Raw genomic sequence first — 16,858 nt, 5'->3', positions numbered from 1 at the left:
CCTCAAGAGTTCTTTGGGAAGGGTGCTGGTTCTATGTGGAACCATAATGACTCAAGAACCCTTTGAGCTCTTCAATGGTTCTTTACAGTTCACATAAGGGTTCTTTGCTCTTTTAGTGATACTTAAAATGTAGGGGAGGTGGCTCATTAAGGTATTTTGGGGCTCTTTTTGTGCAACCGTGAGTGAGAGTGTCCTTCTAGTTGATCTAAAGTGTTGTGTTATGCTCCTCTATATGATTATGGGCAGTGGCATATCTTGTGAAAGATTTTGCATGGCCTTGTGTCAATTGAAAATGTTTGACTAAATCAGTCAGAGTTCCTCTATTCTCTCCTCATGGACCCCCAGCGTTCCAGAGGTAGCTCACTTGATTCAACTCAACACCTATGAATTTACCTTTCAGATTGATATCGGTTATTTATAGAACCCTTCTCCATAAAATAAACTGTTATTTTAAAGGTTCTAAAAATTACCATAAAAAAGACCATAGCGGAGCTCTTTTTTAGTTCTATAAAGAACCTTTTTAATGGTTCTTTATAGAACCTTAGGAAAGGGTGTTTTATAGCGTCATACGGGTTCCATTTAGAACCTCATGAGCATGGTTCTTTATAGAACCTTGAAAAAAGTGTTCTATATAGCACCAAAAAGGGTTCCACTATGCTTACAAGCCAAATAACCCCAATCTGGTACTATTTAGAGCCATTATTTTTTTGTCTGTAGGTCTCTGGGAACAGACACACGTGTAGTTTTGGGAAACATAAATTGCTAGAATATCTGTGTAACCCTATATGTAAACATGTGTGAAAAAAAAAGGAAATTTACTTTAAACTATAGAGTCAAATGTGCACAATGTGAGTTAAAGGCAACTTCCTCACAAACATAAACCAACCATCAGCACCATGGACAGCACCACCATAAGCATCTCCCAGAAGTGCTGTGTGGGTGGTTCAGACGGAGAACAACACTTGACAACATTCTTCCATCACATTACAGCCTTGGATACATTTTTGGTGATTGGATCAATTTGTTGTGTAATGGTTTATACCAGACAAATAAAATTAGAATGAAGACCTCCCTATTCCTATCAGAAGTCAAATTCTTACTGCTCGTTTGGGCATCTTCAAAGGACCAGCTGTGCTGTGCTACTTGATATGCAATCATCTTTGACTGTTGATTATTCAACAAAAAAAACGACACATCCAGAATAACGATACATCTAGCAGACAAAGCACAAAGATTCGATTTGGAATTAAAAACATTCTGACATAACCCTAACCCGCACATTGATTATTTGGATGGGTATATTTGTCATTCATTTATTACATTTGCTCATTATTTATACGTGTGTAATATATTTGTATATTGACACACATTTGTGCGTTTAGGATTTTGTATATCTCTGTATCCCTGCGCGTTAAACAGAGAGCCCCGGTAGGGTCAGGCTCTGTGACATTCATTGGGCGCTTCTGGCGCTATCTGCGCCGGTGTAGCACAATGTATCCACATCATCGCCATGTAATCCCACCCGTTAATCTGTTTAAATGCGGAAACTGTATCATTTACCGGAGCTCTGTCTAGCGAGCAGGCACTGGGTAGCCTCTTAATCTTTTATCGGACCAATTAACCGCCCGCCACGTTGTAGCTGTAATACAGAGGGGAAAATGGCGTGTGTTTAAACCTACTTGGGTGAGTTCTGTGCCCATCAAGACGAGGACGATAAGACTCAGGATCTTGCTCGAGGGCTGCATCTCTTGCCTCCGGTGTGTGGAACGTACCAATGCTCTCACATGCAGATCGGTTCCTTTGCGTCCCCCGCACGGCAGTCCTCTCCTCTCCGCTCCCTCCTAGCGCTGAGGTCGCTCGACGTCTGTTTATCACTCAGCAATCAAAAAGTAGAAAGCGATAAATCTGTGCGGAATCACAGTCTCTTCGCATATCAAAAATAAATAAATCTCGGCTCCTCTCGGTCTGTGTTTCTGCTCTCCCTCTTTCGTCCTCCCTTTCGTCCTCTAATCGCCACTACGGGTTCTGATAAACATTTGTGAAGGAAGACGTTGGTTTACGGAAAGCTGCACCGGTTACTCAGATTTTGCCAAAACTTTGCTCCCCTGCCTCGAGCCTCAGAATAGCGATTGGTGAAAAATGTGAGAGACGGCGGAGCTGTCCATGGTGTTGAACCAGGAAGTGACATGCCAGAGCGTGGGAAAATCAAACAGGGAGCGCACGAGAGATATGAGAGGAGGCCTAATATTTTATTTTTTGTATCATGTCCCTCAATTCCAGTATTTAATTTGTTTGTCACAGGTTTATTAAACAAAATCTGGCCTGTCTGTGTTCTACTAGATAGTCTATTTAGTCCATTGGGAGTTTCTTATTTGATTTGGCTCATATTCCAAAATAATGGTATTCATTTCACATTCATTTCACATACACCTCTGTTCATTGATATTGAAATAAGACATGACCATAGTCTGTAGACATGACCATAGTCTGTAAGGCTGAAATCGTGTGTTGGTTTGTAAATTGAGAAATTGATCAAGCAACACTGGCGGTAACAGTGGCTTCACTGTCAAAATAGAAATACTCAAAACACTGGGATTGTGTAATATTGTTTGTGTTGCATGAAACCATGAAAACTAGTGCGGAGATCTCGTTTTTGGAAGGTGTTTGAATGTAAACCGAATGTAAGTGTTACGATGCACAGAAAGTAAAAAAAAAAAAATGGAATAGCATTATTCTGAAACACCCAGAGTGGTTCTTCAATCTGAATATTTGTGTTTTTAAGAGAGGGTTTGAAAACACTTTGAGTTTCAGTGTATGTAAAATGCAGCATCAAAACAAACATAAATATATATTTTTTAGCAGACTGTGTGAGACTGAGAAATGCAAATGGTTTCTACCTTAAATATTGATTAATGATAAGGGTCTATGAAGAAATGTTTGTTGTGGAATTCTAACTATATTTTATGAGAATAACCAAAGATAAGAGAAAATGAAGTTATTGAACTCATTGGAAGTCTGTTTTTAATATCCTTGCACTTCCTATTTTGCCCTGTGGCTCTATTCTTCGAGGACTGTAGGTAATTCAAAAATGTTCAGACTTCATTGTTATTTTACACAATGTTGCATGCATGCTTGAAGAAAGAAAACTACACCTCTATATTAGTATTAAGCAACTCGTTGTGCCATGAGGCATAATTGCTCACGATGAACAGATTTAAAAACCGTCAGGCAAAATTGTGTTCAACGATGAGACGACCCATTCCCACATTTCTAGCTTGTGATGTTGGAGGCTAATATCGTATCCTGCCATGTTTCTGGAAAACCTGCAGTTGCTCCTGGGGGATCGAGAACTGTGCCTGCCAAAATGGGTTAAACGGGCAAATGATCAGATTCATAAATCAATGTTAAACATTAAAAGACTCCAAAAGAAGGGATCAAATGATGTACTCGACAGGATTTGAAACCCCATAATGTTTAGGAGCTTCAGAGAGAGGAAACGACACCAAAAGAGAAAGTATCTAACCGAACTCAAAACAACAAAACAGGTGTTGCAGAACACTTGGTGTGACTTAACACCAGTTAATCAAGTAATGTTTCAAAACATCTCAGGATAATGTGTTTCAATACTCCAGCAAAGTTAAGGTTTCGGCTCCTTCGCATCGGTTACAGCTCAGTTGCCACTTGTTTTGGTGTTACGAAGCACTTCATTTTAACAGTGTTCATGCTGTGTGGTAGGCTGCAACTACAGCCTGTTCTTGATACGCTTTACCCAACTGCACACTAGGGATATCGCAGTTCATGAAATTGACTGCGACCGTAGTTGGAATTGAAAGTGCAGTTCAACACTTTTCATCCGAATGCCTTCCTCTCGTAGCCACATGTGATGGACAATGTGTTAAAGTGCTGTGTGTCAGCTTGAAGAGGGTTTTATAGAATTTTATAGACTGTCACTGGAAGCTGGCTTATGTCCTCCCTCAAACTAAAGTGAAAATATGTTGGTGGTGTGTGTGTCTGTGTGTACGTGTGTGTCTAGAGGGGGTATGTGTGTGTGGGGGTGTGTGTATGTGTGTGTGGGGGGGGGGGGGGGGGGGAGCCACAGGTAAGTGTGTGTAACTGAGTTTCTATGGTACAATATCATGCATGGAGAGAATCTAACTATTTGGATTGGGCATATTAGTGCACAGGGGGTCTTGTTTGTGTAGGCAGTAGCCCACAGTGCTGGGCCGCTGTGTGTAAGCCTATGTGCTTTGTCACTTTAGTGGTCTATTTAGCATTCTCCCTCTGTGCCGAGCTCATTTCATTGTGTGCCTCAGTAATGGCCTCTTTTCTCTCAGATGCAGACCAAAAGTAATTCCTCTGTCAATTGCTTGCCCGAGAAGTCTTTGATGCGATTCCATGGCCGCCAGGCTGCCTGCGTCTCGATGGAATTGTGTCATACACTAACAGCTTAAAGGCATGTAGCATCAGACACACACGCCTTAATTTGTTAAACAGCTTACAGAGGGACCCAGCTAGCTGTAGCTGGCTAAATGTGTTCACTTACATCTACTCTAGCTACAAAGGACTGAGCCAATGAAGTACATAGTGTATGTCCCGAATGGCTCCCTATTCCCTTTATAGTGCACTACTTCTGACCAGAGCCTGCCTACGGCTCTGGTCAGAAGTAGTGCACTATAGGGAATAGGGTGCCACTTGGGATGAATCCAGAGAGATACTGTGGGGTAATGTAATGTGGAGAACATGCTACATAACATGCTGCATAGACTACTAGTCGTTAGTTTTACTAACTGTTTTTCCTTAAGATAGTGAAGTCGTGTAAACATCTTATTACACTTTTACCCTCTATTGCTTTGTGCACAAAATAGTTTTTTTTATACGGGTGGGCTTTCGAAAGGAAAAGCTAGCTACAGTAGGTGCCCTCAAATTATCTGAGAGGTTAATGGGAAAAAGCTTGACTGCATGTAGCCTAAAAGCTATTGTTGTTCAGAACCAGCAGAGCATTATCGCCCAAGTCCCAATTGGCACCCTATTTCCTATATAGTGCACTACATTTGACCTGGGCCCATATCGCTGTTGTCAAAAGTAATGCTCTATATAGTGAATAGGGTGCCATTTGGGATGAACAACACTGTCTGTTTAGAGTGGTTAAGCTGCTCTACTCTCAGTCTTGAAAATCGTAATACAATATGCCTACAATCTAAACATTTTATGGAGCCTCCATTATCATGGGACTTGAATAATATATCACCATGTTGTGGCCTACAGTATACAGTACACTCTTTTGGAAGAAAGTGTACTTTGATGATTGCTTGGAAGGCAAGAAGGGTTCTACATAGAGCCCTTCTGATTCTGAATAGGCTTTCTTATTGTATTTTTTATTTCCTTTAAATTGTGCCTGAGCTTAATGTTTACCTCCACATTTGCTGTTGTTGGTAGATAGGTTTGGAACTCTCTTTCTTATTGGTCTATTAACTAATTTACAGCAGGGTGATGTCACCATGCAAAGCCAAAACTCCATCCCACCAAACAGGCTGACACTTCAAGCTCTCTTTTCAAACAGCTCTTACACTAAAAGGGCATGATCATAATTTTCACAATTTCGCAGTATTATTCCAACCTCACAGTGTGTAAATATATACAATTCTAAGGATATTCTCCCTTTTTGACTGCACTGGGCTTTTAATGAATGCATACAATTTTCTCTGTCACTCCTCTTATCCTTTCCTATTGAGCTAATAAAGAGTGAGAAAGAGAGAGCGCGAGAAAGAGAAGAGTGTGAGGTAAAGGGTGAGCGGGAGAGATAGAGGGGGAAAGACAGAAGGATTGATGCATTACATTCTGTATTGACTTGGAGACAGAGCTGGAGTCACGGAGAGAGAGAGCGCGAGACGATTAAGAGAGAAAGACAGAGGGAGTCTGTGATATTTTTGTCCTAATAGAATTCACGCCCCTTTCTCCAGGCAGTCGGCCATTACACTCCCCAGCCATCATCACCACCTCTCAGCTCTTATCAGCCCCCTCCATGGAGACTCAGCGGCAGATATAAAAAAAATATGATTCTCACCCCTTTTATGTCTCTGAGATGTCCCATTCATTCAAATTGGCTGCTGTGCAGTCTCTGATGCAGCCCATTGCTTTGGGTCATGATCAATCCGGGGCTGGCAGAGAGAGAGAGAGAGAGGAGGGGGGAAAGAGAGACAGAGAGTGTGTGTGACAGACTGAGACAAAAGGGAGAGCGAGAGAGAGAGCTCCATATAAAGTCTGATTGAACAGCGGGACCGGACGGAAGGCCCAGAGGGGAAGGGCGGGGCAGGCAGCATCATATGACTAACTACTAATGAGTCCGCTAATTATTCTAATTTCAGTTGGGCTCCAGATTCTCCTGAGAGAGAGGAAGAAGTAAAGAAGGAAGAAGGGAAGGGAAAGGGGAAATTAAAGTGTTATGTCTTTGTTTTTGGCTTGTCTCTATTTTTCTGTCTACTTTAATAGTTGAATTTTCACACATAAAGGACATTGGGGGGATGATAGCATAGCGAAGCCACTCAGGCAGAGGATAAAGCTGTTGATTATAGGGATGTTTATGGGGATTTTTTATGGGCTGTTAGTGTTGTGATCACACTCAAAATTAAACAAAGGCATTTACTCTCAGACAGAAGCTGTCACGCCCTGGTCTTAGTATTTTGTGTTTTCTTTATTATTTTGGTCAGGCCAGGGTGTGACATGGGTTTATTATGTGGTGTGTTTTGTCTTGGGTTTTTTGTATGTATTGGGATTGTGGCTTAGTGGGGTTATCTAGTATAGTCTGTGGTTCTCAATCAGAGGCAGGTGTTTATCGTTGTCTCTGATTGGGAACCATATTTAGGCAGCCATATTCTTTGAGTGTTTCGTGGGTGATTGTTCCTGTCTCTGTGTTTGTTTGCACCAGATACGCTCAGTCACTTTGGTTTTTCTTTTTTCCTTGTTTTGGAAGAGAAGAGAACGTGAGCCGGGTGCGCCATTCTCCTTGCGGAGATGGTGCTAAATCCATCAACACGGTCGGTCCCTGGGATTGGGCTGGCCAACACGATTCGGTTTGCTTGGAAGGAAAAGGAGTTGGAGCCTTTAGGACGGGAAACTTTTGGAAGGACTATATTGATGGGGATTCTAAAGCTGACGGTGAAGGACGTGTTTTGTTTCCAAGGCAACTCGTTGGAGGGAGCATACGACGTGGCACTACATACTGAGGAGAAACACGATGATATCCTGAGAAGGGCAAGAGCAGTGGGAGGTGAGAGGCCGATGAGCCACTATGAAATAACAAGCCTGGCGAGGAACAACGGCGGCGTGGAAGGAAGCCCAGGAGTCAGCACCAAAAATGTCTTGGGGCTCACAGGGAGTATGGCGACGCCAGGTAGGAGACCTGCGCCAACTTCCTGTGCTTACCGGGGGGCTAGAGAGACCGGGCAGGCACCATGTTATGCTGTGGAGCGCACTCTCGTATCGGCCGGGCTAGAGTGGGCATTGAGCCAGGTAAGGTTGAGCAGGCTCGGTGCTCAAGAGCTCCAGTGCGCCTGCACGGTCCGTTCTATCCAGTACCACCTCCACGCATCAGCCCTCCGGTGGCAGCTCGCCGCACCAGGCTTCCTGTGCGTGTCCTCGGCCCAGTACCACCAGTGCCAGCACCACACACCAGGCCTTCAGTGCGCTTCGCCTGTCCAGCGCTGCCAGAGCCTTCCTCCTCTGCAGCGCTGCCAGAGTCTCCCGCCTGTCTAGCGCTGCCAGAGCCTTCCTCCTCTACAGCGTTGCCAGAGTCTCACGCCTGTTCTGCGCTGCCGGAGTCTCCCGCTTGTTTAGCGCTGCCAGAGCCTTCCTCCTCTACTGCGCTGCCGGAGTCTCCCGCCTGTTCAGCGCAGCCAGAGCCGCCAGTCTGCATGGAGCAGCTAGAGCCGCCGGTCTGCATGGAGCAGCCAGAGCCGCCAGTGCCACCAGTCAGCCAGGATCCGCCAGATCCACCAGTCAGCCAGGATCCTCTAGATCCGCCAGTCAGCCAGGATCCTCCAGATCCGCCAGTCAGCCAGGATCCGCCAGTCAGCCAGGATCTTCCAGATCCGCCATTCAGCCAGGATCCGCCATTCAGCCAGGATCCGCCAGTCAGCCAGGATCTGCCGGAACCGCCAGTCAGCCAGGATCTGCCAGAACCACCAGCCAGCCAGGATCTGCCAGAGCCAACTACCTGCCTGAGCTTCCTCTCAGTGCCGAGCTTCCTCTCAGTGCCGAGCTTCCTCTCAGTGCCGAGCTTCCTCTCAGTCCCGAGCTTCCTCTCAGTCCCGAGCCTCCCCTCAGTCCCGAGCCTCCCCTCAGTCCCGAGCTGCCCCTCAGTCCAGTGGGGCCCTTGGTGAGGGTTACTAGGCCAAGGTCGGCGGCGAGGGTCGCCAATCAAAGGACGCGATGCAAGTGGACTAAGACTTTGTTGGAGTGGGGTCCACCTGGACCCTCCCCTATGGGTTTAAGTGTGCGGCCGGGAGTCCGCACCTTGGGGGGGGGGGGGGGGGGGGGGGTTCTGACACGCCCTGGTCTTAGTATTTTGCGTTTTCTTTATTATTTTGGTCAGGCCAGAGTGTGACATGGGTTTATTATGTGGTGTGTTTTGTCTTGGGGTTTTTGTAGGTATTGGGATTGTGGCTTAGTGGAGTTATCTAGTATAGTCTATGGCTGTCTGGAGTGGTTCTCAGTCAGAGGCAGGTGTTTATCGTTGTCTCTGATTGGGAACCATATTTAGGCAGCCATATTCTTTGAGTGTTTCGTGGGTGATTGTTCCTGTCTCTGTGTTAGTTTGCACCAGCATAGGCTGTTTTGGTTTTTCACGTTGTTTGTTTTGTATTATGTTCATGTTTGAGTTTTTCCTTCACCAACTACGCCGCCTTTTGGTCCGATCCTTGCTACACCTCTTCAGAGAAAAGAAAACCGTAACAGAAGCATTCTCTCTCACGCACACACACACCTAGCAGGCATCAACACTGAAAGCAACACTGTTTTTTTGGGTTACTCTGTGTGCACTCTAAAAGGAAATGGTTCTATGTTGTGCCAAATAAGGGTTCTTTGCCTTGCAACCATAACGGAGGTTTTTTTGGTGCTATATGGAACCATGCTTATAAGGTTCTATAGGGAACCTGTATGGTGTTATAAAGAATAGTTTCCGAAGATTCTATGAAGAGCCATTAAAAAAAGTTGTATATAGTACTGACTGGGAAACAAAGCTTTTTGAAGTATTGAGGTTTTCCAGACAATTGTGTCACAATAGGTTCATTACTCAAGGCTTTGATCAACACAGTGTACATTTATTTGTTTTACCTTTACAACTAGGCAAGTCAGTTAAGAACAGATTCTTATTTACAATGATGTCCTAGGAACAGTGGGTTAACTGTCTTGTTTAGGGGCAGAACGACAGATTTGTACCTTGTCTGCTTGGGGATTTGAACTTGCAACCTTTCGGTCACTAGTCCAACACTCTAACCACTAGGCTACTGGTCAAATTTCTATAGATGATGTCCCAAACCCCGTAGCGCATGCACAGCATAGCCTTTTTGTCTACTACCAAACTAATACCAAACGTAGGTCGACAAAAGGAAACCTTGGACATCAATGATCACGTGCTTTTGATAAAGTGAGACAGGCGTCGGCACACTGCTTCGAAGTACACTTTATTAGCAATTTCTATGCATTCCTTGGTATCAAACGTAACATCACTAGCTATCATCAGTTGGGTTTTTATTTACCTTCATGCTGGGTTGACCCAGCAGATGTTTTTTTAATTTTATGTAGTCCATAGGTTATTTTCAGGAAGCAGGGCCAATTGTGGCCGTTGGATTGCCAATGGGTCTCTTTGGCCAACCATTAGAATAAACATATTTTATCATCGGATCCAGCTTTGCCGGCTGAATTTAAATATCCACCATGTATTGTGTATAGGAGAGGTCGCAATTTACGCGATAAATTGGTTCACGCCAACTGCCAGCCACAAAATAAAATTAGCCAAGCTTTTTTACGCCCTCTACCAGATGGTAGCTATAAATGCAGAGGTTGCGCACAGTGCAACAATATGATCAAGTGTGAATATTTCTGCCACCCACACACAGGAAAACGGTTCCAAATAAATGACATTATTACGTGCTCCACCACCCATGTTATTTACATTATTAAATGTCCATGTGGTCTCTTATGTCGGTAAAACCACCCGCTCTCAAACAGGGAATTAGTGAACATAAAAGTTCAATCAGGAGAAACGACAGGGATTATCCAGTCGCTGTACATTTCAATGACCTGAAGCATGACATTTCCACCTTTAGATTTTGTGGCATAGAGAAAGTTAAGATATCAGACAGGTGATATTAATAATACTCTGAGTAAAAGAGAATGTTTTGGGATTTTCACCCTCCAGACATTATTTCCTAAATAATGCCTATGTATGTTATGTTGTGAATTTGAACATGAAATATGTCTCTCTTGTAGATTATTCTGACGTTTCTCGTATGATGTACCCTATGACTAATGAAAACTTGCTATGTCCTCATTGAGATTTTACAGGCGTGTTTAATACACCTTATTTATACACTTTTGAAATATTTATGAAATGCATATTGTTATAATTGGAAGCACTTATTTATTTTTCCTTTGCCTCCAACCCCCTTCGATGTGTAGAACGGATGTGGGAGGGGCCAGGTCCACATAATGGTGCAACTTTCAAAAAATCCCAAAAGCTCTGATGAAGGCCGTGTGGCCGATACGTAAGCTTATTAATTAAAGATCAGTGATACAATCAAGAGCAGTGTGCGGTTTCCTTTTTCCTTCATATTTATTATGGATCCCCAATAGCTGCTGCCAAAGCTACTCTTCCTGGGGTCCAGCAAAATTAAGGCAGTTTATACAATTTTAAAAACAGTACAATACATTCACAGATTGTCACAACACACTGTGTGCCCTCCGGCCCCTACTCCACCACATATCTACAGTACTAAATCCATGTGTTTGTAATTGTGTGTGTGTCTGTATGCATGTGTCTGTGCCAATGTTTGTGTTGCTTCACAGTCCCCGCTGGTCCATAAGGTGTTTTTTATCTGTTTTTTAAATCTAATTTCACTGCTGGCATGAGTTACTTGGTGTGAAATAGAGTTCCATGTAGTCATGGCTCTGTCATTCCTGTCCACTTCCCTTCAGTATTGTTGCACATTACATATTTATATGTAAAATCAATATTTAAATATCATAACACAGTTGTAACTACCCCAACATAGACATAGGAACTTGCGTAAGTCTCAATGGGCTGCAAATTTGTCAATGCTGAACCCTAGCATGTGTCGACAACGCAGCACGACAGATGAACCGGAATAAAATATACTCTCACCAGCTCTGACCCGGTGGATCATTACTCAATTACCCAACTAAGTGATCCAGCGCTGGGTTGTTTATTTGGTCTCTCTCGCTCCATATGACATTCCATTCCACTTCCTTGGTCATTTTATATACTCCTCTCTTTGTGTTTGAACGGTGATTTGTGTGTGTTTTTGTATGGGTGAGATGTACTGTGCATGTATGAGTTTGCTTCCGGGCTTGTGTTAATGAATGGGGATATGTGTCTGTGTTTGTCATGTGTGTATATGCATAGTATTTGTGCATTTCTCTCTCCCTCGTGTGTGTGTGTATGAGTTCACATGCAGGCTGCAGTGGGTAGCCTGGGGACGGCCCTCACATCCAGATACATGCAATATTGTATAAACTGGGTTTATGTAGGTCAGAATAGTATGATGCAGGAAACAAAAAAAGAGAGTGATAGCCTACTGGCAGAGATAAAGAGAGGAATAAACTGAGGAAAGCGTAGGGGAAAGTAAGGTGGGAGAGAGTGAGAGAGAGGTTTAGGGAGGCCATGGTTGGATCATGATTCAGGTGTTGTTGCGGTACAATCCGTTTGATCTCTCTCACTTTCACTCTCGTGTCATAGACGATTGCATTCAAAAAGTACTCAGACCCCTTCACTTTTAACACATTTGTGACCCGATTCAGGAAACTAGGTATATGTCGCAAGTCACGACTTCACAGGAGAGTTTTTTTAATCCCCCAAAAATATTATGCCGTTTTTGGGCCAGAAATGCCTTCCCGACCATGTGAACTTTCATGTGCCTTAATATCAAACTTGTATGCCATCTGTAAATACGAATAAAATGGTTCAATTTCAAGCCTAGTTGGTTTAGCCACAGAGAAAAAGAGCAACCTTCCCGCTAGCCATGATTGGCTAAGATAATGAGTGGGATGGACATGCCGAGAGATGAGTTTGGATTGGTCTGAATTTTACCCCCTTTTCGTGGTATCCAATTGTTAGTAGTTACTATCTTGTCTCATCGCTACAACTCCCGTATGGGCTCGGGAGAGACGAAGGTCGAAAGGTCGTCCCCTAACCCGGACGACGCTAGGCCAATTGTGCGTCGCCCCACGGACCTCCCGGTCGCAACCGGCTGCGACAGAGCCTGGGCGCGAACCCAGAGACTCTGGTGGCACAGCTGGCACTGCGATGCAGTTTTGAAGTTTTGAAAGCAGTGTAATTCAAGTATAATAGCTAAGGAGATGGAGAAAACACCAGTCTGGATTACATCTTCAAACCAACGGCAACCATGCATGGCATCAGGCAGGAGAAATGTCCAAAAATGATCTATACAGGTAAGATAGTCTAGCTAGCTACATTTTCAGATATTACACGTTTCTAATTTTGACAGAAAGTGGTTTCATTTCAAGTGTACTGTTAGCTAGCTACCGTTAGCTGGCTGGGTCGCTTGCTAACGTTATGGGTATGATCTTATTCTTTGTATCTCAGACACATATGCTTGACTAGTTATAGCCATAGAACCTATATGGCTAGCTACCTGCAGATTCATACCGTGTAGTAACGTCATGAGTTGTGATTATGGGCCATTGTTTAGCTAGATAGCTAGCTACATGTCTTATCAAACGACTCCACTAGTATCCATTTCAGTAGAATGTCACTGCAACTGTTGATAGCTGGTAAATTTGCTCTGGCAGTCCGATTTCAGACCATGGGTAAGATAGTCTAGCTAGCTAAACTTTCAGATATTATGCTTTTCTAATTTTCACAAAGTATTTTAATTTCACGTTAAAGTGTACTGTAGCTAGCTAGCTAACATTAGCTGGCTGGCTCGCTAACTAACGTTTCATCATGTGTTGGGATTCATTGTTTACCTAGCTAGATATCTAGCTACATTTATTAACAAAATACTTATCTTAGTGTGCCAGAGTGCAGAATAACAGATTATTTTTTAAATGCTCAAAACCGTTGAATATGTCCATAGTCAGTAAACGCCGGCAACAAAGTGTAATTCAATTGTTGCCAGCAGCACAGTTACAGTGCCCTGCAAAATAATTCATCCCCCTTGACATTTTTTTGTTTGTTGATGTAATAGACATGCACAAAATTTAAATTAAAAACGGAAAAGTGGTGCGTGTGTATGCATTCACCCCCTTTGCTATAAAGCCCCTAAATAACAGCTGGTGCAACCACTCTACCATAAATGCCTGATTGGTGGAATGCTGCAGAGATGGTTTTCCTTCTGGAAGGTTCTCCCATCTCCACAGAGAAACTCTGAAGCTCTGTAAGAGTGACCATCGGGTACTTCTTCTTCCCCGATTGCTCAGCTTGGCCTGGCGACCAGCTCTAGGAAGAGTCTTGGTTGTTCCAAACTTGTGCCACTGTATTCTTGGGAACCTACAATCCCGCAATTTTTTGATACCCTTCCCCAGATCTGTGCCTCGAGACAATTCTGTCTCAGAACTCGGACAATTCCTTTAACCTCATGGTTTGGTTTTTGCTCTGACATGCATTGTCAACTGTGGGACCTTATACAGACAGGTGTGTGCCTTTCCAATCTCATGTCCAGTCAATTGAATTTACCAGAGGTGGACTCCAATCAAGTTGTAGAAACTTCGCAAGGATAATCATTGGAAACAGCATTTTTTAAACATTTGCAAAATTGTCTAAAAACCTGTTTTTGCTTTGTCATTATGGGGTATTGATGAGGATATTTTTTTTTAAATGTTATCAATTTTAGAATAAGGCTGTAACGTAACAAAATGTGGAAAAAGTGAAGGGGTCTGAATACTATCCGAATGCACTGTATGTCTGTGGTTGTGAGAACTCATTATCAGTTAGAGGCTAGAGCTGCTCTTTCTTTGCAAATGGGCTTTCCCTGCTGAGTTGCCAGATTTGCACATTTCTTAATTATGGCCCATAAGCTTCGAGCTCTTCCCCTCTGCCTGCATTTTCTCCTCAATCCATTGGGTTGCCAGATTCTCAGATCTCTTAATTACTTCTAGTATATCCCAGGACACAGACGTCACTCACGGTAGAACTAGCTGTGTTCCAGTTAATGTGTTGGTGTAATATGGGGTGCTCTCCATGGGTATGAATGGGTTAGGAATTACTTGCAGGCTTGGTTGGTGAAGTCTTGTTTGCTGTCTGTTGCGCTATTTGAGTATGTCTTCGCTGTCTAAAGAAAAACATATTTTTAAAAACATTTATTTAAAGCAGTAACTCAGTGTATTCTTACCATTTCATGACTCTACGACCAAGAAAATATATTCAAAATGTCATACTGAAGATTCATAATAATTGTATGTTTGTTAATGGGAAAATATTTTCAATTTCCTGATGTCTGTTTCATCAGACAGCGATAATATGCTACTTCTGATGGGTTGCCAAACTCATTAGCAAGATCCTCTGTGTCTTCTATTGTATGGGTTGCCTTTGCAATCATAGAACTTGTGGCAGTATTATTCCCCCCTTCTTGCCTGTACACAATGCCAGGCTGCCACTTCCACACATCAGATAAATCAAATCAAATCAATCAAATGTTATTTGTCACATACACATGGTTAGCAGATGTTAATGCGAGTGTAGCGAAATGCTTGTGCTTCTAGTTCCGACAATGCAGTAATAACCAACAAGTAATCTAACTAACAATTCCAAAACTACTGTCTTATACACACAAGTGTAAGGGGATAAAGAATATGTACGTAAAGATATATGAATGAGTGATGGTACAGCGCGGCATAGGCAAGATACAGTAGATGGTATCGAGTACAGTATATACATATGAGATGAGTATGTAAACAAAGTGGCATAGTTAAAGTGGCTAGTGATACATGTATTACATAAAGATGCAGTAGATGATATAGTAAAGTATATACGTATACATATGAGATGAATAATGTAGGGTATGTAAACATTATATCACTATCATTCACTCAATCAGTTGTGATCAGCAGTGGGTGGGAATGGAATTGGTCTTGTTAGGCTGTTGCATTATCAGTAGTCTATACAGTACGTCACACAGTTACTAAATCATAGCTTGCGTGGTGCATGGGGATTTAAAGGCTTGTTAGGATGGTAAGACCTCCATCTTGGTTGGTATTGAAACGCACGCACGCACACACACATACACCTCTTCTGATGATTTATCGGGTAAAACGGGCTTGCATTGTTTATGCCAGTTAAAATTGCCTCCTCAGTTCAGTTAGGTGGGGGATTGAATGCAGCTCATGATTCAGCTCATGATTCAGCTCATGATTCCAGCGCAGCACATTACAGCAGCGCTCTGGAGTTCAGTTATACAGTACATCAAAGCGAGAGCTCAGTTTATTTCTGATTAATTTAGCGCTTTACTGTGGCTCCTTCCTAAATGGCATCCTATTACCCATACAGTTCTGGTCAAATGTAGTGCCCCATGAATATGGTGCTATTTGGAACACATTCTGTGTTGCTGTCTGAAAACACAGAAGGAATTATATCTAGACCAAAGATCCAAATCCGTTTGACAAGCTCTTCCTGCATCACAATATAACAAAGTATAAAACATTTCTACATTATTTTCTAGCCCTTTGACGTGTATGATTACATATTTGTGATCATTGTTGAATGGTCCCTGAAGCGTACCATCACAAATATGTGATTGGAACAGTAGCAACAGAACGTATGATGCAACAAGCGTGTCTAAAGTGCATTGTTGTCTGAAAAGCAACTAAAAATGTTTTGTGCTGATGGGAAATAAAGGTTTCACAACTCTATTCCTCAATGTCACCGTTATTGTCAAAGATAAATGCTAATTTCATCATCCAAGCATCAAACAGCCAAACTCAAATCATAAACCAGTGAAAATAACAGGTTATGCTGACCAAAAAAACGAAACATAAGTTAGCGACTAACAGCAAGACTTGTTTACAATGTACCATATCTCTGGTGAGCACAAGGATAGCAATGTAATATTATTTAGAAAAGAGAAGTGTGTCAGCTAACTTAACAGCAGCTATGCTACAGTAGAAACGACAATACGATATACAGAAAATGAGGCACTTACTTTGAAAGGAACACACACACATCAAAAGTTATTATTTGTAAGGGAAAGAATAATGAAGTGTGCCAGCCAGAAAATGTGCCAGGGGTAAAAAGGTTGTGCAAGGCCTGTTCTGACAACAGATAAGTAAATGTCTGCATACTTGATCTGGGGAAACACTGAGGAGGTGCTTCAGCTCCCGTTGAGGAGAGAAGTTAGTCCGGCTCAAAAATAAATGATCCGCAACAGTGAAATGGGCTACTTCTTGTGTGAATTAATGAGGAGGCGGAACACACCTAAATTAAAACTGTAAATAGAAAATAAAACTTGTTAGATAACTATTTTTAAACTGACAAATTGAAACAAAGCCTAGTGCAAATTATTATTTGTAGTTCCTCATTTTGGTTTGGGCACAGTCTAACTAATCCAATTAATTTAAACACCAGAGTCATATACAAAGACGAGTTCATTAAAAGTGAATTGTAGGT

The 16,858-nt window shown here is 42.6% G+C and overlaps 1 protein-coding gene across 1 annotated transcript in view; it reads right to left on the bottom strand.

The window, feature by feature from the left end:
* The window catches only part of LOC109873988 (noelin), a 57,143-nt gene extending 54,971 nt beyond the window's left edge, over positions 1-2,172 (bottom strand). The window contains exon 1 of the mRNA XM_020465724.2: positions 1,680-2,172. Coding sequence (XP_020321313.1) covers positions 1,680-1,745 — 66 coding nt within the window. The 5' untranslated portion in view covers positions 1,746-2,172. The remainder of the gene's footprint in view (positions 1-1,679) is intronic.
* Between the last annotated feature and the right edge of the window lie 14,686 nt (positions 2,173-16,858).

The sequence above is a fragment of the Oncorhynchus kisutch genome, linkage group LG29, assembly GCF_002021735.2.
Source record: "Oncorhynchus kisutch isolate 150728-3 linkage group LG29, Okis_V2, whole genome shotgun sequence".
NCBI classification, from domain to species: Eukaryota; Metazoa; Chordata; class Actinopteri; order Salmoniformes; family Salmonidae; genus Oncorhynchus; species Oncorhynchus kisutch.
The sequence above is the reverse complement of the archived record's forward strand: the minus strand, read 5'-3'. Positions and strand labels throughout refer to the sequence as shown.